The sequence below is a fragment of the Lynx rufus genome, unplaced genomic scaffold, assembly GCF_022079265.1.
Source record: "Lynx rufus isolate CCGP_SWC_20201006 ecotype Redwood Valley unplaced genomic scaffold, mLynRuf1.p SCAF_8, whole genome shotgun sequence".
NCBI lineage: Eukaryota > Metazoa > Chordata > Mammalia > Carnivora > Felidae > Lynx > Lynx rufus.
Window position 1 is genome coordinate 50,064,269 of NW_025814896.1, and position 23,754 is coordinate 50,088,022.

A 23,754-nucleotide genomic window follows, 5' to 3' on the forward strand; every position below is an offset into this window, starting at 1 on the left:
AGCAGGAGATCACAATCCCGGACTTCAAGCAGGAGACATCACGATCCCAGACTTCAAGCTGTATTACAAAGCTGTAATCATCAAGGCAGTATGGTACTGGCACAAAAACAGACACTCAGATCCATGGAACAGAATAGAAAACCCAGAAATGGACCCACAAACATAAGGGCAACTAATCTTTGACAAAGCAGGAAAGAATATCCAATGGAATAAAGACAGTCTCTTCAGCAAGTGGTGCTGGAGAAACTGGACAGCGACATACAGAAAAATGAACCTGGACCACTTTCTTACACCGTACACAAAAATAAACTCAAAATGGATGAAAGACCTAAATGTAAGATAAGAAGCCATCAAAATCCTCGAGGAGAAAACAGGCAAAAACCTTTTGGACCTCGGTCACAGCAACTTCAGAGGCAAGGGAAACAAAAGCAAAAATGAACTATTGGGACCTCATCAAAATAAAAAGCTTCTGCACAGCTAAGGAAACAATTAGCAAAACTAAAAGGCACTCGACGGAATGGGAGAAGATATTTGCAAAGGACATATCAGATAAAGGGTTAGTATCCAAAATGTATAAAGAACTTATCAAACTCAACACCCCAAAAACAAATAATCCAGTGAAGAAATGGGCAAAAGACATGGATAGACACCTCTTCAAAGACATCCAGATGGCCAACTGACACATGAAAAAATGCTGAAAATCACTCATCATGAGGGAAATGCAAATCAAAACCACAGTGAGATACCGCCTCACACCTGTCAGAATGGCTAACATTAACAACTTAGACAACAACAGATGTTGGCAAGAGAAAGGATCTCTTTTGCACTGCTGGTGGGAATGCAAACTGGTGCAGCCACTCTGGAACACAGTATGGAAGTTCGTCAAAAAACTAAAAATACAACTACCCTAGGACCCAGCAATTGCACTAGTAGGTATTTATCCAAGGGATACAGGTATGCTGTTTTGAAGGGGCACATGCACCCCAACGTTTATAGCAGCACTGTCAACAATAGCCAAAGTATGGAAAGAGCCCAAATGTCCATTGATGGATGAATGGATAAAGATGTGGAATGTGTGTGTGTGTGTGTCTCACACACAATGGAGTATTACTCAGCAATCAAAAAGAATGAAATCTTGCCATTTGCAACTATATGGATGGAACTAGAGGGTATTATGCTAAGTGAAATTAGTCAGAGAAAGACAAAAATCATATGACTTCACTCAGAAGAGGACTTTAAGATACAAAACAGATGAACATAAGGGAAGCAAAAATAATATAAAAACAGGGAGGGGGACAAAAACATAAGAGACTCTTAAATATGGGGAACAAGCAGGGTTACTGGAGGGGTTGTGGGAGGGGGGGATGGGCTAAATGGGTAGGGGGCACTAAGGAATCTACTCCTGAAATCATTGTTGCACTATATGCTAACTAACTTGGATGTAAATTTTTTAAAAATAAATTAATTAAATAAAAATAAAATGCTTAGAACAAAAAAGAAAGAAAATGGGGGGCAAGAATAGGAGATTTATCGTGCTGTCTATTCTGTTGCATTTTCCATCACATATTACCTTAAAAAAAAGAGAGGGGACTTTAGCTATGAAAGGACCCAAAGAAAATTCAAAACTTCCACGGGCTAGTTAAGGTCAAGGTTGTGAGGTTGTGGTGGTAATTCTTTGGCCAGCACCATGGCCGGCTCTACCGCACAGAGGAAACCCTACAAGACAGGGCAGGAGCCGAATACGGCCCGTGAAGGACGCACTTGGGTGGTGGAGGCCAGACAGGCTGAGACCTCATTCAAGCCCAACACTAGCCGAACCGCCTCCGGCAGGGAACCACAAAGACCTACCCAGGCAGAAAATACGGCTTCACCGCTCAGCGGATCCAGCTAAGCCCCGCCCACACGCCGCTCCTGCGCGCTGGATCCGCAACGTTCTGCTTTGCCCCGCCAAAGACGTGACGTGCACGTAGGCGGGGCCTAGGCTCCCAGGATCCGCCGGCTCTTGGCCTGTGGGTGGTGGCCCTGGTAACGCCGGTAGGAGAGGAGAGTCGGACGCTTCCTGGGTAGCCCGCCAGCTTCCGCGAAAGGGAACCTCCCTCCGTGGTGAAGAGGGGACCCTACAGGGTAAGTGCGGGGGGGGGGGGGCGGGGACGCTTGTGGGGCCGGCGGAGTTTGCCGGACCCGGGGGTCTGCACGTGGGCCGCCCGGAGCGGGGGCGCGGAGTGCAAGAGGGGTCCAGACCCACGCGCCTGCCAGCTCCTCGTGCTTTAGCGGCGGTGCTTGCAGGCGACATCAGGGTCATTCGCACCCGGCTTTAACCTCCTGCTGCCTTAACGTCCTGGTTCCATTAGTCCTCCTTGAACTCTGGGCTCCGCTGACCCGTGAGGGGAGCGATTCGTGTTCTGGAAACTGGGTGGGCCAAATAGTAGGGGTCTCTGCCCCCAGGAAGCTGGAGCCCTGCTACATTCATTCATTCAGCAGCATTTGCTGACCGGTTCCCAGAGCTGTGCCAGATGCAGGAGATCCAGTAGGGGAAGGACTGGCAGGCCCAATTCCCTTCTGGGCCTCACAGCCCAGGTGGGAAGCCCAGGTAACGGGCAAGATCATGCCATTCTGACAGTACTGCGGATGTGAGGACAATAAACTCTGGCATTGCTGTAGTGACCAGGAATAGACCTCATAGGGTGGTCAGTCGGATATGCTGAGGCATGAGCCAGGAGTGCTCCAGGCTACCAGAGAGAGAGAGAGAGAGAGAGAGAGAGAGAGAGAGGCCAGAGGTGGATAGAGCTGGACACCAAGCTGGACTTCCTTCAGAGGAAAGCCTTGAAGCATCAGGAAGGTAGAAGAGAAGGGAGAGATAGGCAGGGACCATGGAAGGAAGGGTGTTTTTTATCTTAAGTTAGAAGCCATAGAATGGTTTTAAGGGTTGGGGAAAAGCCTGAATTGTTTTGTGAATGATGGTGGGCACAGACCCCATATCCTGGGCATCCACCCAAAAGAATCAGTCACCTAGAAGTGCCTGGGTAGTTTCAGTTGTCTCTCCAGACACTTGTAATCCAGAATCATGCATATCATGCCACATATCCTACATCCTTCAGGATGCCATGGAGGTCCTAACCCATAGCCACCCAGTGAAGGAAACTGAAACTTCTAGGAAAGAGGTTGCTTGGGGATAGGTGGATATCAACTGTGATTACAAGGACCTTCTGACGCACTGTGCAAGACTCATGATGGATGGAGGGATTAGGGTTTGTCTGGGGGAGGTTCTTGTTTTGCTGTCACCAACATATTAACAAGGTTCATGGGGGAGAAAAGCATAGTGATACAAATCCAGAAACTGTTTCTGTCTCCCCCCCACCCTTATAAGCATCAGTTGGCTAATAAGGTGTGTGTCTCTCTCCCTTGTGGAACCTCATATGACAAACCAGAGAGGTGGACAACCATGTAAAGAGATCTGGAAGAACCTCCCCTCCCACTCTGTCTTGTGAAAAGGAAACACCGGGTGATGTTAACAGGGCTGACTCATGTATGTATGCTTTTTTTTTCAGAGAAGGGGAGAAAAATCCATTTAAACCTACCAGGAGAATAAGTAGTGGTTTGTTAATGTCATTTAATTTTGGATAGGTTTTTAACATATGTGACAGTCATTTGCACACATGGCCCTTTTGTGTATTTTAACTGAAAACCTTGACGAAACTGTCCAACATATTGTGGGGCCACTGATCCAAATCAGATGAGCTTGTATTTCCAGAAGCTCAGCTACCTTCCCTAGCTTCTAGAGCGATAGCCAAGGGATGGCCAGGCACTTGTCTCGGGCACCATTGCTCCACACCCAAATTCTGCTCTGTGACCCCACCCTCCCTCTGATGGAAGGTAGCCCCCAGCTGGAGTCAGCTGGGAGCAAGATATGCTAAGCCAAACCTCTTTGCCTTTGCACACCTTAGATCCTGCCCCACCCTACTCCCAGCCTACTCTTTATTCCCCACCTGGTTTACCTTCCTTATAGCCTTGTTCTAGACTCTTCCTTTAAAGGACAAAGCTAAAGTGAATTGTTTTCCTTCTAGGGAGGGCCTGATCAACACATTTATACTTATGGTGTTAGTGGTGCCCATGGAAATGCAATTTTCCCCTCCAGAAGTTGTCTCATAGTACTAGTATCACTGAACAAACATCTTAACCCAGTGGAGTGAAACTGGCTTTTAAGTTTGGGTCTCCAGGATGTGGAGGTTCCTGTGGGCCAGGCTGTTCCTGGCTCTATGCTTCCTAAATGTTATTTTCTATTTGGACTCTGTTTATGTCATGCCAAACTTCTTGGTGTGTAACTTTAATGATGATGTGTAATTCCATGTGAGTATTTTTTTTGTTGTCTAAAGTAGAGTCTTACATTAATAGGGTAAGTGAAGTGATGGAGCACATTTGATTTGGAGACAGAAGCCAGAAAGTCTGTGCCTCACCACGTGCCAGCTCTGTGATTCCAGGCAAGTCTGTTTTCAAACATTTTCTGGGCCTTGGTGCTGTCGTATGGCAATAAGTTATGTAAGTCATATGTTATGTAGTGTAAGTGCCAGCCTTGTAGGCCTTTGGTAACAGGATATAGCATATGTAAAGTGTATTTTTTAATGGGTAGACAAATGTAATAAAGAGCAACCTTTGCCTCAAAATTTGGTATTCCACCTGTTTATCTGATCATGTAGGACATGGTTCGTAGACTAACACAGGACATGATAAAATGTGATTATGAAAAAGGGTCTTCTACCCGTCTTCTAGCCTGTGAGAGGGTAGGGTGTAGGGTGAACACTGGCTGCCTGGGGATGGGCATTCCCCAGGTCACATCTCAGCCTTGATTGTTGCTGGATCTTCTCTCTGTAATTGATTTCTTCATTCCTAATCTTAGCTAACATCTCAGTGCAGATGGTTCCCCAGGTCACAGCCCCAAACCTGCTCTCTCACAAGGGTCAGTTCCATTTCTGACCATGCCCTGCTGTCATTTCAAACTTGTAGAAAACCTGGTCACTATTGTCTCCTGCCCAAACAGCCCCTTCCCAAACAGCCTGCTTCTGTTGGTGGCCATCATCTGGGTCATGAAGCACTGTTGATGGCTCCATCTTTCCCTGACTACCAGAGAATTCCTAAGCCATCATCTAGCCTCCTTTACCAGCAAGTATTGGCTTACTGCCTGTGGGCTCTGGCCTTGTGTTGGGGTTGGGAATGAGTGGGCTGGTCCTTGCTTCTAGAGAGGCACTCTAACCAGAAGGAAGAAAGGCACAAATGAATAGCTCCACATACCACTTACTCAAGGAGGGGAAATGCGTAGAGCACCAAAGAGCCCAAGAGAGAAGCCTCTAGCTGCCAGGGTTTAGAGTGGCAGTAAACATCTTGGGTAGATTTTGTAGAGATGTGGAGAAAAGACAAGAGAAATAAGATCTTTTTAAAAAAGCAAAACAAAACACTCAACCAACTGAGCCACCTACGCTCCCCTCTTCTGGGAGTTTTATAGTTTTAGGTTTTATAGTTAGGTCTTTAATCCATTTTGAATTAATTTCTGTATATGGTATAAGGAAAGGATCCAACTTCAGTCTTTTGTGTGTGTGTATCCAGTTTTCCCAGTACCATTTCTTTTTTTTTTTTTTTTTTAATTTTTTTTTTTCAACGTTTATTTATTTTTGGGACAGAGAGAGACAGAGCATGAACGGGGGAGGGGCAGAGAGAGAGGGAGACACAGAATCGGAAACAGGCTCCAGGCTCTGAGCCATCAGCCCAGAGCCCGACGCGGGGCTCGAACTCACGGACCGCGAGATCGTGACCTGGCTGAAGTCGGACGCTTAACCGACTGCGCCACCCAGGCGCCCCCCCAGTACCATTTCTTAAAGAGACTATCCTTTCCCCCATGAATGGTCTCGATACCCTTATCAAAGACCATTTTACCATGTACGTAAGGGTTTACCTCTGGATTTTCTGTTCTGTTGGTCTATGTGTCCCACTAACACAAGCTTTTAATTACTGTGGCTTTGTAGTATGTTTTGAAATCAGGAAGTATAAGGCATCCAATTAGTTCCTTTTCAAGATTGTTTTGTGATTTGGGGGTCCCTTGAGATTCCTTATGAATTTTAGTATTTATTTTTTTCTGTCTCTGCAAAAAAGTCATTAGGATTTTGATAGGAATTGCATTGAACCTGTGGACCATTACAGATAGTATTGATATCTTTTTTTTTTTTTTAATTTTTTTTTTTTTTTAATGTTTATTTATTTTTGGGACAGAGAGAGACAGAGTATGAACGGGGGAGGGGCAGAGAGAGAGGGAGACACAGAATCGGAAACAGGTTCCAGGCTCTGAGCCATCAGCCCAGAGCCTGACGCGGGGCTCGAACTCACGGACCGCAAGATCATGACCTGGCTGAAGTCGGACGCTTAACCGACTGCGCCACCCAGGCGCCCCTTGATATCTTAACAATATTAAGTCTTCCAGTCCATGAACACGGGTTATCTTACTATTTATTTGACTCCGTTTTCTTTCAGCTATGTTCTGTAGTGTTCAGGGTACAAGTCTTTCACCTCCTTGGTTAACTTTTTTCTTTTTTAAATTTTTATTTATTTGTTTGTTTATTTTGAGAAAGAGAGCATGTGTGAGTAGGAGAGAGGGGCAGAGAGAGAGTAAATCCCAAGCAGGGTCCATGCTCAACACAGCCCGATGCAGGGCTTGATCCCATGACCCTGGGATCATGACCTGAGCCAAAATCAAGAGTCAGATGCTCAGCCAACTGAGCCACCCCAGGTACACCTTGTTGGTTAATTTTATTCTTCAGTATTTTATTCCTTTGATGCTATTGTAAATAAAATTATTTTCTTAATTTTCTTTTCAGATTGTTCATTATAGTGTATAGAAACAACTGGTTTTTGTGTGTTGATATTGTGTTCTGTAACCTTGAATTTATTAGTTCTAACAGTTATTTTCCTTCCTTGTGGAATCTTTAGGGTTTTCTACATATAAGATCGTGTAATCTATGAACAGATCATTTTATTTCTTCTTCCCACTTTGGATGCCTTTTATTTCTTTTACTTTCCTGATTGGTCTGGCTAAAACTTCCAATGTTATGTTGAATGAAAGTGTTGAAAACAGACATCCTTTCTTGTTTCTGATTTTAAAGTAAAAGTTTTCAGTCTTCCACTGTTGAGTCTGATGTTAGTTGTTGGGTTTGTATATATGGCCTTTATTATGTTGAAGTATTTTCTTCTATTCCTGTTTGCTGGTTATTTTTATTATTAAAAAGTGTTGGAGGGACGCCTGGGTGGCGCAGTCGGTTAAGCGTCCGACTTCAGCCAGGTCACGATCTCGCGGTCTGTGAGTTCGAGCCCCGCGTCAGGCTCTGGGCTGATGGCTCAGAGCCTGGAGCCTGTTTCCGATTCTGTGTCTCCCTCTCTCTCTGCCCCTTCCCCGTTCATGCTCTGTCTCTCTCTGTCCCAAAATAAATAAACGTTGAAAAAAAAAATTAAAAAAAAAAGTGTTGGATTTTATTAAATGTTTTTTCTGCATTGATTGAGATGATCATACGGATTTTTCCCCTTTATTCTGTTAATATGATATATTTGCCTTGGTGGGTTTTAAATCTTGAACCATTCTTGCATTCTAGGAATAAATCCCAGTTGGTCCTTTTGCTGTGTGGTTGAATTCAGTTTGCTGCTATTTGTTGAGGATTTTTGCATCACTATTCATAAGGAATGCTGGTCTGTATTTTCTTGTAGTGTCTTTGTCTTGTAGTGGCTTTGGTATTAGGGTAATGCTGGCCTTATTGAATGAGTTAAAACGTTCCTTTTCTTCAATTCGGGGGAAGATTTTGGGATTCTTCTTAAAATGTTTGGTAAAATTAGTAGTGACCAGATCACTAGTCATTTGGTCCAGGAGTTTTCTTTCTTGGGAGATTTTTGATTACTGATTCAATCTCCTTACTAGTTATAGGTCTTCAGATTTTCTATTTCTTCATAATTCATCTTGGTAGGTTGTGTTTCTAGGAATTTATTGATTTCATGTAGGTTATCCAATTATTGGTGTACAGTTGAACATAAAACTCTTATAATCATTTTCATTCTGTAAAATCAGTAGTAATGTTACCTTAATTTCTGATTTTAGTTATAATTTGAATCTTCTCTCTTTATTCCTTAGTCAGTATAGCTAAAGGTTCAGTTATGGTGATCTTTTCAAAGAACAAGCTCTTGGCTTCATGGATTTTTCTCTGTTTTTCTATCTTCTGCTTATCCTGCTTTAATTTTTATTGTTTCCTTCCTTCTAGTTTTGTGTTTAATTTGTTCTTTTTCTAGTTCCTTAAGGTGTAAAGTTAGGTTGTTGGTTTGCAATCTTTCTTATAATGTAAGCATTTACAGCTATAAATTTCCTTATTGGTACTGCTTTCACTGCATTCCAAATGTTTGGTATGTTGTGTTTTCATTTTCACCTGTCAGAAGGTATTTTCTGATTTCCTTTTTGATTTCTTTTTTGACACATTAGCTAAGAGTGTGGTGTTTAGTTTTCCAGCTTTCCTTCTTCTATTGATTTCTAGTTTCATTCCACTGTAATCAGAAAATATACTTTGATTGTGATCTTTTAAAATACATTAAGACATGTTTTGTAGCTTCTCATCTTGTCTGTCCTGGAGGATGTTCCATGTGCACTTGAGAAGAATGTGGATTCTGCTGTTGTTGGGTGGTCTGTATGTGCCTCTCAGGTCCAGGTGGTCTTTAGTGTTGTTCAAGTTCCCTATTTCTTTATTGATCTTCTGTCTGGTTTTTTTATCCTTTATTGAAAGTGGGATATTGAATTCTCCTACTATTATTGTACAACTATTTCTCCTTTCAGTACTGTTTGTTTCATATATTTAAGAGCTCTGTTGTATATGTTTATAATTGTTATGTTAGTGGAGACTTGACCCTTTTATCATTGTGTGTTTTTATTTTTTCTGACAGTTTTTGATTCAAAGTCTGTTTTGTCTAATGTTAGTATAGCCACTTCTACTCTGTTTTGGTTATTCTTTTCATGGAATCTTTTTCATTCTTTTACTTTCAGTCTGTATATGCCCTTAGATCTAAAGTAAGTCTCTTGTAGAATGATACGGTTGGATCTTGTTTTTTTATCCATTCAGCTACTCTATGTATCTTGGTTGGAAAGTTTAATCCATTTACATTTAAAGTACTGACAGGGAGGGGTGCCTGGGTGGCTCAGTTGGTTAAGTGTCCAACTTCAGCTCAGGTCATGATCTCAGGGTCCGTGAGTTTGAGCCCTCTGTCAGGCTCTGTGCCGACAGCTCAGAGCATGGAGCCCGCTTTGGATCTGTGTGTCCCTGTGTCTCTGCCTCTCCCTCCCACATGCTCTGTCTCTTCTCTCTCAAAACTAAATAAACATTTAAAAAAATTTAAAAATTAAAGTACTGACAGGGAAGGACTACTTTTGCCATTTTATTTTGTGTAGATCTTATAGCTTTTTTTTGTCCCTCATTTCCTCCATTATTGCTTTCCTTTGGGTGTAATTGATTCTTTTCTAAGGACAGTATTTATTCCCTTCTCATTTCCTTTTATATATATTTTCTAGATATTTTCTTGGTGATTACCACAGAGATTACATATAACATCCTGAAATTATAAGTCTGTTCTAAAATTTATCCCAGTTTAGCTTGAATTACATATGTTAACTCTTCTCCTTTATATCATATATCTTCCTAATTTGTTTTTGATGTCACAGCATTTGTTTTGCTTTGTTTTACTTTTATTTATTTTGAGATAGAGAGAGTGCAAGTTGGGGAGGGGCAGAGAGAGAGAATCCCAAGCAGGCTCCACACCGTCAGCACGAAGCCCAATGAGAGGCCTGAACTCAAAACCTGTGAGATCATGACCTGAGCTGAAGTCAGACACTTAACCAACTGAGCCACCCACATACCCCTCAGCATTTGTTTTTTTTTAATGCTGAAGAAAATAAAAAGTGGAGTTACAAACCAAATATACTGGTTGTTGTGTTTGTCCACGTATTTAACTTCTTTGGAGATCTTTATATTTTCTTATGGATTTCTGTTACTGTTTGGCGTCCTTTCATGTCAACCTTTAGCATTTGTTGTAGGGCAGGTCTGCTGGCAAAGAACTCCCTCAGCTTTCATTTATCTGGGAATGCCTTAATTTCACCTTCATTTTTGAAGGACAGTTTTACTGAATATGAAATTCTCAGCTGACAGATTTTTTTTTAGCAGTTTGAATATATCATCCCGCTGCTTTCTGATCTCCAAAATTTCTGTTGAGAAATGGGCTAATAATCTTATTATTTAAGGATTCTTTGTACATGATGAATTGCTTTTCTCTTGCTGCTTTCAAGATTCCTTCTTTTATTTTCTGGCTTTCAGTGGTGTGATTACAGTGTATCTCAGCATGAGTCTCTGGGTTTATCCTCCTTGGAGTTCAGCCATTATTTCTGTCCTTCTCTCTGTGTTTTCTTCCGGGGCTCCTGAAATGTGCCTGTTGGTCCCTTGTGGTGTCCCATAAATCCCTTGGGCTCTGTCACTTTTCTTATGTCTTTTTTTCTTTTGCTCCTCTGATTCAATAAGTTTAATGTCCATGTTCAAGTTCACTGGTTCTTCTGCCTGCTCAGATTTGCTGTTAAACCCCTCTTGTGAATTTTTCAATATATTTAGCCCCACAATTTGGTTGCTTTTTATAATTTCTATTTCTTCATTGATATTCCCATTTTGTTGTCATATGTCATATTCCATATTTCTTTCAGTTCTTGTGTTTCACCGTATGTAAGACGGTTGTTTTAAGTCTTTATCTGGTATATCCAATGCCTATGTTTCTTCAGAGACAGTTTCTGCCACCTTTTCTTCCTTTGAATGGGCCAAATTTTCCTGTATCTTGGTATGCCTTGTGATTTCTATTGTTGAAAAGTGGAACATTTAAGAAAATAGCCACCTCTCCGAGGCTTTGCAGACTGGTTCTGTGCCATGAAAGATCTTCACTAATTAACAGAATGTGTCTGAGCCTTCGAGTCAGTCCAGGGCAAAGGCTTAAGGTCCTCTCAGGATTGTTACCTGGGCCTGTGTGTGTATTAGTTTCAATTCTCCCGTATGTTATGGTTGCTTTTAAATGTCTTAATTTCTTAAACGGTTCCATCCACACTCCTTCTTAGGTGTTCAATGTTTTCTTGTTTCTTACACACACACACACACACACACACACACACACACACACACACACACAAACCTGGCCTCTTGCCCCAAGCATGTGTGGTTCTGCAGTCACCCCGTGACTTTCATAAGAAGTACCCATAGCTGCCTTCCACGGTTTTCCCCCATTGGAGCTCTGAGCTCCAAGTCAGGCAAAACAGAGACCTGTCTCTTGGGCAGCCTGAAGATAGGTTAGAATGTTGCTCTGATCCCTCCAGTTTGAAGGAAGGAGATAGGTAGACACTGAGCTGCTGCTTCCTTTAGACTGCACTGTGCAGAGAGGGGTGGGGGCAAGGATGAGTAAACACCACTGAACTTAACGAACATTCTGAATGTGATTTCTTGATTCGGCATTTGCTTGTAGAAATCTATGGATCTTTGACTGTTTTTCAGAATGCCTATAAAATATTACAGCCAGTCCCAATTTTTTTCTAATATTTCTGTGGGGGAGCAAGGGCCTAGAGCTCCCTATTCTACTGTCTTGCTGATGTTCCTCTCCTCATTAAAGGATTTGAAACAGGGACTCTTTTTATTTTTTTTTAATGTTTATTTTTCAGAGAGAGAGAGAGCACATGTACATGAGAGAGGGAGACAGAAGATCTGAAGCAGGATTTGTACTGACTGCAGAGAGCCCGATGTGGGGCTTGAACTCACAAACTGTGAGATCATGACCTGAGCCAAAGTCAGATGCTTAACTGACTGAGCCACCTGGGCACCCCAAAATAGGGACTCTTGTGTGTCTGGTGACAGTATGGGAGGTAGACAGGGATAGAGGTGCATCCTCCATCCTTCTAGATAGGGACCTGTGTTGTCAACTGAGCTGCAGTGGCGCAACCAGGGTAAGTTCCTGACCTTGAAGCTCATGGCGTAGAGGGTGACATGGACCTTCAGGAATTAATCCCACAGATCCTGGCATTGTTACAGATTATGGGGGTACCAGGCCAGAGGGGGCAGGGAGTACAGAGGGAGCATAATGGGGGTGAGGATCTTTCAAGTTGAGGGTGGTCAGGGATGGTGGGGACAATAACATTTCAGCTGAGGCTTGGGGATGAGAACAAGGTTGACTGGGTTGCACGAGCATTCTGGGAACTGGTAACAGTGTGTGCAAAGGGACTGAGGCAGAGAGAAGCTGAGTTCTAGGGACAGAAGGAGGCACTAGGTTCTCAGAGCACTATGAGCAAAGGCAAGAGAGGATGAGAGAAAGGTACAAAGGCTGGTGAGGATCCAGGGTGTGCACCACGATCCTAAGAGCAGTAAGAAGCTCCCAAGTGAGACCCAAGAGAGGCTCAAAGTTAGGCAGGAATAGGGGTGGGGAGGAGGCTTGCTCCTTGGTCCTGCCAACATAGACTTTCCCTCAGCCCTGTGCACAGCAGATGCTCAGGGAAGGGTGATTTGCCCTGCTCCCTGCCTAAGCTTGGGTGGTGGGCCACTGGTGTCCCCCTGAGCAGGAGCACAGAGACATCCAAAGGTTTGGGCAGTGCTCTTGGATCTGAGGGCATCCAGGTGTAGCTGCAGGGCTAGATCCTGGAAAGGAGTGGCCACAGAAGTCCTGGACTCCCTTCCCCACCACCCCAAGGGCCACTTTCATTCCATTTCTCCTCTGCCCAGACAACCTCAAGGTTGGTGTGAAGACCACCACAGGCTTGCCCCCTGCACTTTTAACTCTGGCCCCTGCTTTTCTTCTTCCCAGAGAGTGTAGTCACACTATCTTCCAGCACTCCTGCCTGTCACTGTCCCTGGTTCCAAGGGGGGTGTTACCTCCAACTACCCTGCTATAAAGCCAGCATTGAATATGGGCTGGCACATTCTCTGTGTCCTCTTCTGAGCACATCACACATCTCATTGTATCCCCAAACAGCATCACAAAGCAGCTTTCCCCCTTACAGATGAGGAGACCAGCCCTCATGAAGGTTAACTTGCCCACAGTCACATGCTGCTATGGGCAGAGTATAAACCCATGTCCTGCTTTCAGCCTTGTACTTCCCTGTCTCCTTACTCCTAGGAGAGTCCACTCCATTTACAACTTACAGAGTGAGGGATGGACAGACAGGTGGACATTCCCCAAGGGTAGGGAGCCCTGAGAATCAAGCACCCTGCTTCTTATTCTTTGAAGCTTCAGGTTCCCACATGGTGTCTTATACCAGAAGCTGCTAAGAAAGCTTGAATGAATGCTTTATTTGAGGGGCTAAGGGGTATTGAACCAAAGACAGTGGCGCGGAGTTAGTTTCTTTTGCTGCTCGGGTAGGATTTCATAGGCTGGGAAAGCACATAGGCATTATTTCCTCCTTGGCGGAGTATTCTGCCTGAGTAAAACGAGACATCTCCTGTGAAACTTCCAGGAAGATGAGCTGCATTTCTCAGATGTGGCTGGGGCTCTCTGTAGTCCCCAAAGGATGAGACTTCAAGCCTTCTGAGAAGTGAACACCTATATAGAAGAGGAAGCGAGAACTGAAAGAATGGATTGGATACATGTTCCTGTACCCTGAGAGGTTTGGGGATACCATTTACATCTGGCTTTTTAAAGTGCCCATAAATCCAAAAGCCACTTGTCTGGAATAGCACTTGCCTTAGAGCTGGCAGCTGTGGATCTGTGCCCCGAGTCAGCCTCAGCAAGACCTCCCGCCTCGAACAGATTATCTAGTCTTATAAAGACTATAGTCTTATATATATATAAATTCTTAAAATTTTTTTAATGTTTATTTATTTTTGAGAGACAGACAGAGCATGGATGGGGGAGGGGCAGAGGGAGGAGACATAAAATCTGAAGCAGGCTCCAGGCTGTCAGCGCAGAGCCCGATGCAGGGCTCGAACTCACGAGCTGCGAGATCATGACCTGAGCCAAAGTCGGCCGCCCAACCGACTGAGCCACCCAGGCACCCCCTCTTCTCTTCTATAAAGTGGGCTCATACCTTCTAGAAGCTCTTTGAAGACCAAATGAAGCTTTTCATTCCAGGCAGAAAAATGCAGACCAGTTTCTGGCTGAATGTTTTGTCTCCGAGCACAAATGTTTGTCTGACTCGCCCTGGAAGCTTGCTAACATGTTTTTCCTGCTTTCCCTCCCTTTTCACCAACAGCTTCAGCACAGTCCTCAGCAGATAGAGACATGAGAAAAATACCAAATAATGGGAACCTGAAGATGACAAAAGTGGCTTACCCTCTGGGGCTGTTCATTTGCCTGTTCATCTATGTCGCCTATATCAAGTGGCACTGGGCCTCCGCCACCCAGGCCTTCTTCAGCATCACTGAGGTAGCGTCTGGGGCCCGGAGGGGCCAGCAGGCTCATAGTCCTCTGGGGACAGCTACACATGGTCATGAGGTTTTCTATGGCATCATGTTTGACGCAGGAAGCACTGGCACCCGTGTGCACATCTTCCAGTTCACCCGGCAGCCTGGAGGTATGCTGGGCAGAGGGCCCTGGCCATTCACTGCATGGTTCTCCTTGCTCACGTCAGAGCTCTTGGGATCTCTTCCACTTAGAGACAATGGTTTATCAGCATGTGGGCTGGATGCCCTGCCTCGGACTCATCTGGGAACTTGTCAAAAATGCAGTTCCCAGAGAAGCTGGCTCCGGTGTGGTTTGGGACCCAGGAATCTGAATTTCCCTGGAGCACCAGACTGTCCATACTCACACTAGCATCTGGTGACCACCTCAGGGCAACTGAGATCCCCAAGGGTATTGGGTGGCCTGTCCTGTCCCAGTGTTTACCAGCATGTCAGATGACTAGGACCATGACTTAAGCCAGAAGCTGCGTTGGGAGAGGTTAAGGCAGGAAGTTGCCCCAAACTCAGACTGGTATGAGGCAGCAGTCTGGGTAAGTCATGAACTGGCACGGACCTAGGACCCAGGCTGACATGGTGCTGCCCAGTGGGTCCAGGAGGAGAGGGGGGTGACAGACGAGAGTGGCCTCAGCAGTGCGGAGGGAGCTGGAGTCTGAGCCCCATCAGCTTTGCTTGCTAGGGTGGGGACCACAGGCTTCCGGCAAGAAGGAGGAGGGAGTTTGTGTATGTTCGCCCCCTAACTGCTCCTGTGGAGAGACACAGTCACTGCCCAGCTCTGAACTCTTTCCCTCCCCACTTTGATCTCCTTCTCTAGCGCCCCTTGTACCCTCCAGCTCTAAGGGCCACCCTCCAGCTTCTAGCCAGTGAGTGTTTTCCCCCTGGCTGCTCAGTAGGTCTGCTGGTTGTGTCTGGTTCTTTGCTGACCCTCGAAACATTTTGAGTAGACACTATTTTTGAGCTGGTGGCAACGGACACCATTAGTAGTTCTCTCCAAAACTGTTGTGGCATGTTTTCTCTACTCTTCATCTGCTGTATTAATTAACTCATTTCAGTAGTTAAAGTTTTATATGCCAGACCTACATACTTCCCATAACGGTTTTGAAGCTTTTAAGACAATTCATATTCAGAATGTAATCCTTTAGTAGCCATATTCCAGTATTTTATCTCTGGAGAGACATCCTTTCAAAAAGTTCTGTCCCTGATTTTTCCTCCTGGGTCTTCATGTCCAAATTTGGACCAGCATCCCTTGGCCACCAGTGTACCCCTGAACACTCCCTTGCTATATGCTCATGAGTCCAGGCCCCTTATGGTTTAAAAGAAGGGAAAAAATAAATGTTCTTTCAGAACCTGTACTACATCCATCCTAGAACAGAGAAATGATTTTCATGTTTGCAGTTTGGAATCATCTGTCCTGCTCCTCTGTTAATTTCACGAAAACCATGTTAAAATTTAGCACTTTAGATGGATACAGTTTTGTATATAAATTATACCTCAGTAAGGTTGACTAAAAAAAAAAAATATTCTGACCAAAGCCTCAGGTGTTAACATTCATCTTGTTTATCTGAACTAAAGAGGCAGCATCCCAGTCACCCTGGGATTGGTCTGATTTCAGGCGTCTGCTTTGAAAAGGGCAGCAAGCCATTGTTGTATATATTTATATATTCATGTATATATTTGCCGTGTACCTTTTTAAACATGTTTCCCCCTTAGAAACTCCCACTTTGACCCATGAGACCTTCAAAGCACTGAAGCCAGGTCTTTCTGCTTATGCTGATGATGTTGAAAAGGTAATTATTTTCTCTCACATCTGTTGTTCTTCACATTTGTCTTCCAACTGTATAATCTGTTAAAGCCAGCTCCCTATCTGTTGAGTGCAGTAGGCCTTCTTCACAGAGAAAAGCATCTCTGACAGTACTAACCTGGGACATCTCCTGCTGTTTAGAATGATCAGTTGGAGGAAACTGGTACTGCACGTGAGGCTCAAGGAGGGCTGCTGCCCCCACCCTAGGGCCTTCCCCCAGCCAACACACATGCCACCCAGAAGTCTTAGTGTGGTTCAAAAACACAAAGCCTACAAACTTGACAAAAAGCATTATTTGAGGGGCGCCTGGGTGGCTCAGTTGGTTGAGTGTCCAACTTTGGCTCAGGTCATGATCTCACAGTTCTTGGGTTCAAGCCCCACTCTGCTGACAGCTGAGAGCCGGGAGCCTGCTTTGGATTCTGTGTCTCCCTCTCTCTCTGACCCTCCCCTGCTTGTGCTCTGTTTCTCTCTCTTTCAAAAATAAACATTTAAAAAAATTGCTTTAAAAAAAAGCATTATTTGAGAGTTTGTTTTTGTTTCAGTTCCTCTGATTGAGGGTGACAAAAGTTGACTAACACAAAAAATTGAAGTTAAAAATGTATTATGTAAAATCCACAAAACCAAGTAAGTGTGAAAGATTTATTTAAACTGTCAAACAATGATTTTTGTAAGTTTGTAGCTTTTATATTTTTTGAGTCCCTAAAGCTTATAGCTGCACTAATACTGGACACCTATATTTCCACTAAAGCACTGATGAAACGGACTAGTTAGTGATATACCTATACATGCCTTTTGGCTCAAATATGTCTTAAAAGCTGATGTATCATTTTTGCCCACAAGTGTCTCTTGATCTCAGTGAAGTCATACCCTGCTTTCCTGTGGCTTGGTTAAAATTGAAAACAAAACTGAAATGAGTGATGCTAGAGTAACCATAAGGTTACACATGATTAAATTAGGTGTCTTTAGAATAAACTCATAGGACTTTTAAACTCTTATTTGTTTTAGTAGGCAGTACACATTCAAGTGGGACATATTTCACAGCTTCACAGGGCAGACAATGAGAACTCTCCTCCCTCTCTAGTCCCCTCCAGGAGAGCTGGTGTCCCTGGTTTCTTATGTGTCCTTCAAGGGCTAGGTGATGTACCTATGAGCAAATACATCTATATTCTTCCCCCTCCCCTATTTTTACAATAGAATGGCATTCACATTGTTACATACTTTGTTTTTGTCCTTCAGCAGTATAACATGGAGAACATTTACTATCAGGATATGAAGAGCTTCCTTGATTTTTCTGGCAATGATATTGCAGTATGTGTGGGCACATTAAATTACAGAACCAGTCCCCTCCTGAAAGACATTTGGATAATGTCTAACACTTTACTCTTAACTGTATAAGGCTGCAGTTTGTCACCTTATATGAACTTCATTACCCACACATGCAAGGGCATTTATCTCAGATGAATTCTTACAATGGGATTTCTGAGTAAAAGGAATGTATGTTTTCTTGGACAGACATTGCCAAATTGCCCTCCCCCACACCACCCCACAGCATTGTACCTATTGATAATGCCCAGCAATACTTCACCAAAGTTGTTTTGCCACCTATGCACTGACACAGGGCCGTAGCCAACTTTTGGACCTCAAGCATTCTGGCAGGTGTAAATGATTCCTCTGTGTAGTTATTCATGGGATTTTAGCACCATGAGAGATTCCCCACGATGTCCAGGGGAATCACAGCTCATCTGAGGTCACCCACTGGGGGTTGGTGATGGGGGCTGGGTGGGGTTTTGGTTGCCAGAGTATAGAACAGCAAGACCCCTATTGTGTGTGTCCTTATCCCACCATGCTCCACTGCCAAGGGTGTTTCTCTGTACTCACTTGGTCCCTGTTGCCCCTCACACCCACCAGCACCACTTAAGTCATTTTCTGCCAATTTGGAAAATTAGAAGAAAATGTATTTATGAGTTAATAAAACCAAAAGGGTTGGGGGAGCATCTGTGACCCTGTATGCTGATCTTTGACAGATTCTACTTTACTTTTACCACCTTCACAGAGTACTTCGGGAATTCAGGAATTACTGGATGTTGCTAAAAAAGACATTCCTTTTGACTTCTGGAAGGCTACCCCCTTGGTTCTCAAGGCCACAGCTGGTTTACGTCTATTACCAGGAGAAAAGGCTCAGAAGTTACTGCAAAAGGTGATCTTATCCATTTACCCCTGGGGGGGGGGGGCGGAGGTGCATAGCTTATGATATCTGGAAACACCAAATATTCAGCCATTGTCCAAGCAGTCAGACGGGCTATGTAGAAGCTTCTTGAGGAGGAAAACACATCAAAATGTTAACAGCATCACTTTTAGCTGTTTGTGTTTTCTAGAATGAATCTGTTGTATGATAACAGCAACTTTGTTTTAAAAATACATTGAAGCCTTTTGAAGGGCTTCCTTCCATGCAGACTTGTTCCTTGTAGAGGGCTGTGGAAGCCAAGTTCCTGACATTTCATCTCCAGCCTGCTTGTTCTCACGGAAATTGCTAGTTTCCCTCTTGGTCTGATCCACAGATGTAACTGCTGAGGAGGCCTTTAGCCTTCTCCGGCCCTGTTCGTTTCTCAAATGGCCAGGATTGTCCCCAGAACCAGCGGCAGCCCTGTAAAGGGGCTCTGGACCCTATCTCTAACAGGTGCCTGAATGGTTCTTATTGTCAGGCACATTAGGGAAACTGCTCTCAACAATATGGTCCCCTTATCCTCTGTACTGTTTCTAAACTATGCAACTGCTAAATGATGAATTTTTGCACATTTTTCAAAGTCCCTTATAAAAATTACCTTGCATGCTCAAGTCGGATGGTAGGCCACAAGTGCAGTTGGAATGTGCAGAGTACTGAAGTTTCTGTGTGTCAATACTTGGTAAAAAAAAAAAAAAAAAGGAGAAGGAAATACACCCAAATGCAGCTGCTCCTCTGCCTTCACCTTCCCTCTGTGGGACTGTCTCCTGAGTCCCAGGCTAAACTCTGCCTTGAGGGGTTTCTTGTCCCTCATCTCTAGTCTTAAAGCTGGGCAGTGTTTGGGGGCCCAGTAGGCTCAGGATGCCCCTGAGCAATTCTAGCCCAAAGTGGCTTGAAGACAGGGCTCTTCAGGGTAGCCTCTGCCTCTGCCAGCCCAGAGAGTAGATTAAGGAGGATACCACTTGCCAAGGATTAGAGAAATTTAAAACAAGAGTTTTGTTACTTCACAGCAACAGCTGCCATCCTTTGCTGTTTTGTCACCTGCTGAAAACACAGCATATTTGGGAACTTTGAGTCTAGATTCTGAAGGATAAAGACATGTCTCTTTACATTTAGGTGAAAGAAGTGTTTAAGGCATCGCCTTTCCTTGTGGGAGATGACTGTGTTTCCATCATGAATGGAACGGATGAAGGTAGGGTCTCCCAAGCTCTCTGTCCCTCGAGACAGGCTGTATGCAGGGCTGCTGTTGGCTTCCGAGTGGGAACTTTCTCCTTGGTCAGACACAGGCAAACAAAAATGGCAGTCCCACTCAATTCACAGTTCTACTGTCTCAGAGGATCTTTGTGGGCCAGTGTTAGAGATGGGTTCTCATCTTGACCAGCTCCAAACTTGGCACAGATGAAGTTTCTGAAAACAAATCCTCTTCAGTTTTAAGAACATTTAGAGAGAATCCCCACTTGCTACCCTATTTAGAAGTTTGCTGTTACATTGTTATTGCTAAGAGAGAAAAGGTCAGGTTCCTCACCAGCCCCTGATTTTAAATATGACCAGGGGAGGGGAGAGCAACATTTGGTTCTCTTCCAAAAAGTGGAAGTTGATGATAAAGAATAGGAGGGAGAGACACAACATTTGACAGAGTATTTATTGTTTTAGTGTGGTGTCTTCTAGAACAGTCTTCCAGAAGCTGTTGGTGACTTGATGACTGATGCCTCTTCCTGTAGTTGGTCTGGAGACTGAGGAGTGATGAGTGCTCACTTCCAGCTCCTGGAATCTGAAAGTGGTCATTTGAGTGCATGTGTTGTTTACAGCATCTCAGGTTATTCACATGTTGTCTGTGACCCTCTCTTATAGGCGTTTCAGCGTGGATCACCGTCAACTTCCTAACAGGTACATTCCTCCCCACCCGCCAGAAGCTGACAGTCCGCAGATGCCATTCTTGACAGCAGCAGCCTCATTTCTAGTCTTTAACCCCTTAGGGTTCCCCAGTGTTGCTACCCAAAGTAGGGTGTTGGGATGGGTTGGGGGCTCATCAGGGCAAGCATGGAGCTTGCAGATAAAAATGCTAGGAAAAGCAGCTTCTCTGTAGGCTTGGTTTTCACCAGCATGGTTCCAGCCTCTTGTCCTGGAGCCACACCTGCCTGGGACCCTGTCCTCTCATTTCTTAGGGAAGTCATGAATAAAACCAGTCATGCTTTCACATAGTAAATGTGGTGTATGCTCATCACCTTAGAATTGAATTCCTGTGCTGTAGACAGAACAGGGAACAAAAACATTAGTTCTTGGATCAAGGTGGCAAGTTGTTGTTATTCTTAGATTATTCTCAGTATGTGTTGATTTTTGTCTCTTTATTGTAATTATGGCAAAGACTAGCGCATGTGATGCATATATGAAAAAGAAAGAAGCTTTGTGGCAGGATTTGCCCCTTGGGGTGGAGAGCCATGTTAGGGGCCAGATTGGGAGTGCTGAGCTAGGGGAAGGCATGCCTCTGGGCATGAAGGGACATCATGGAAGTCTGTCTCCTGAGGGGTGAGCAGTAGATAAGGGCAGGCCCCACTTCTCTGCTGAAGATCAGTGTCATCCTATATTGTTAAAGCCACAGCCAGTGGAGCCACGTTCATGTCCCTTAAACATGTAGTGCATCCTTCCATAGAGATTGTTAAATACAGCTGTTTTTCTGTTCTTCTTTTCACTGAGGGGCCTGGCTCCTAAACTCTTTTTACTTTTTTGGCTGTTCTGGTCTAATTACTAACGCGACAGTGCTATTTTGGTTTCTATTCACTATGCTCCAGGCAGTTTGAAAACCCCAGGAAGGAGCAGTGTGGGCATGCTGGATTTGGGTGGAGGGTCCACTCAGATCACCTTCCTTCCAAGAGTCGAGGTAACTGGTCTCTGTCACCCCACTGTGGCCCTTACCCCCCCCCCCAAGGCTGCCTGTCCCCAAGAGTTGCAGCCCCTTAGGGGAGGCCCATAGAACTGGAGCCTCTGGGCGTGTGTAGTCAGTTCCTGTCCTGAAGGCCAGAGTCATTCACAGTTAATGCTTCTTCACTTGATTTTAACTCTGCCCGGGGAAAAAAATGGAAATTTGGTCTTCAATGGGATAATAAATTAGATGCTACCTGGAACCCTTTGGGCCATAGGATGTGAGATGCTCCCCTTCCCCACTAGGGCAGCCAGAAAAGGGGCTATTAATTAAGGGGCCAGTAGAGCTTGAGAGAGCTCAAGCCCTGTGTGATAGACCTTGTAAAGGAGATAAAAATGCTCTCAGTCAAGACCATAGTTAACTACAGTGCCTTCCTCACCAACCACTTTATTGCTATTCTTAGTTTTCAGTGGAAGAACATTTAAATTTACTCATAATTGTCTTGATTGGGCCATATTTGTCAAAATGGTAAATATTACTTATAAGGAGGAAAAACATAGTTTTTCATTTTGGACATTTTATTTTTCATTTGCTTGTTCCAAACTCTTTCATAACATGTGACTTAACAAAAAACTAATTTAATTGAATACATCTGTCAATACCCTGGTCTTTTTCTTTTTCTTTTTTTTTTTTTTGGATATGTATTTATTATTTTTTTTATATGAAATTTATTGTCAAACTGGTTTCCATATACCCTGGTCTTTTCAAATGAAAGACCAGCGGGAAGGATAGTGATCCTCACATTCTTCCTCAGGACACCCTCCAGACCTCCCCGCCTGGCTACCTGACGTCACTCCAGATGTTTAATCGGACCTACAAGCTCTATTCCTACAGGTTTGTTTTGGGAGTGGGGGCAGAAGGTTGCCTGTCCAGGAGTGTGGCTCAGCCAGCCCTGTGCAGTGGCCAGAGCACCCGGTCACAAACAGGCCAGGCCCCAGAAACCCCTCTGCTGGATGCCCCACTGGAGGCTCTCCCTCCTCCTCCTCTTCTTCCTCCCTGCTATTCCTCCCTTCTCCTGCCTTCTCCCTGCTTCATTTTTCAATTCACCTACAGTAAAATCACATTTCTCTTTTTTGTGCTTATTCTCCTCTGCTTTGGAGGAGGTTTCCAAAAGGTGGGAAGAGCCCATGGATTGTGCAGGAATTTTCTCAGCCATCTATTTACTACGTGGCACCTTTAGCAGATTATTGGCATAAAGCACATGTGCTCCATAAAAATCAAGGCGCATCTGTGTTGTTCACTGGTGCCCACAGCTCCTAAGCAAGCTCTTGTCAATTAATAGGCTTTCATTTGTTGAACTAAATGGCCTGAACTCCACAAAGAGAGGCTTCTAGGAGCAGAAAATCTGCTGCCTCGGCACAGGTTTCCTCCCTCTCCCACTTATTTTGGATCCAGGCCGGGTGACCATACTGGAGGTGGAGTTGAAGATGGCACCGAGTGCTTCCTGTGGCAGGCCAGTCCCTCACCTAGGATTTTCTTTCCACAGCTACCTGGGCCTCGGATTGATGTCGGCACGGCTAGCAATTCTGGGTGGCATGGAGGGGAAACCTGGTGAGTGGAATGAGAATTCAGAGCCCTCCTTGCTCAGCAGCCTTCAGGGGCCCTTCAGGAAAGGTGCTCCCACCCTCCGCCCTCATAGTAGCCCACTGGGCCCTGGGGGACTGGGAGAGCCCAGGAGGGATGCATATGGAGGGACGCACCCCACATCTTGTCAGTGGGCACTCTGATGGTGATGAATGGTGATGTGTTTTAGCTGTGTACATGCTAAGTTATTTTTCAAAAGGAAGAGATGCTAGTGAAGTTATTTCTCAAACACTGAGCTGGGGGATTTTAGCCAAGAAACTGTATAATCATCACCTGTGTTTGGAATGGACTGGTTTTTAAGGATCTGGAGGGAACATTATTCTTCATGACAGTACAGGAGGGACCATGAGGAGGTGATTCTGAGGCTGCTGCCTTGGAGCTGGGGTTGAATTCCCTTATTCACAGCAATTCTAGTCTTGTGAGAGTGTCCCTCCATCTTCTCTTGCTCTGTGAAGGATCATTAAACATGGGCTTGGCCCTTCCTGCAAACATGGCATTGGACTAGAGATGGAGCCTATGTCAGGTCAGGATGTTTCCTCCCAGGCCTTTTCTGATCTTCTCTGACTGGCCTGGCTGAGGAGAAGCCTGGTGCTGGCCACCAGCATACATGAACTCTTATGAGGTCTTAGGAGATCACTTAGGAGACACTTAGGAGTTTCCCGATTTGGGGGGCACTAATCTGATGCTGGCATTGGCCTCTCTTTACTGATGGCATCGATCAAGGCCCAAAGGCCTTGACCCATGCCTCTGGTCCAGA

General features: G+C 44.5%; 1 protein-coding gene across 4 annotated transcripts in view; it reads left to right on the forward strand.

The window, feature by feature from the left end:
• The first annotated feature begins 2,029 nt into the window (after positions 1-2,029).
• The window catches only part of ENTPD6 (ectonucleoside triphosphate diphosphohydrolase 6), a 39,537-nt gene continuing 17,812 nt past the window's right edge, over positions 2,030-23,754 (forward strand). For all 4 annotated transcript variants that reach the window (XM_047068838.1, XM_047068839.1, XM_047068840.1 and 1 more), the window contains exons 1-10: positions 2,030-2,124; positions 4,393-4,478; positions 14,267-14,587; positions 16,182-16,258; positions 18,326-18,469; positions 19,610-19,685; positions 20,345-20,380; positions 21,283-21,371; positions 22,168-22,247; positions 22,900-22,964. In XM_047068838.1, coding sequence (XP_046924794.1) covers positions 14,296-14,587; positions 16,182-16,258; positions 18,326-18,469; positions 19,610-19,685; positions 20,345-20,380; positions 21,283-21,371; positions 22,168-22,247; positions 22,900-22,964 — 859 coding nt within the window. In that variant the 5' untranslated portion in view covers positions 2,030-2,124; positions 4,393-4,478; positions 14,267-14,295. The remainder of the gene's footprint in view (positions 2,125-4,392; positions 4,479-14,266; positions 14,588-16,181; positions 16,259-18,325; positions 18,470-19,609; positions 19,686-20,344; positions 20,381-21,282; positions 21,372-22,167; positions 22,248-22,899; positions 22,965-23,754) is intronic.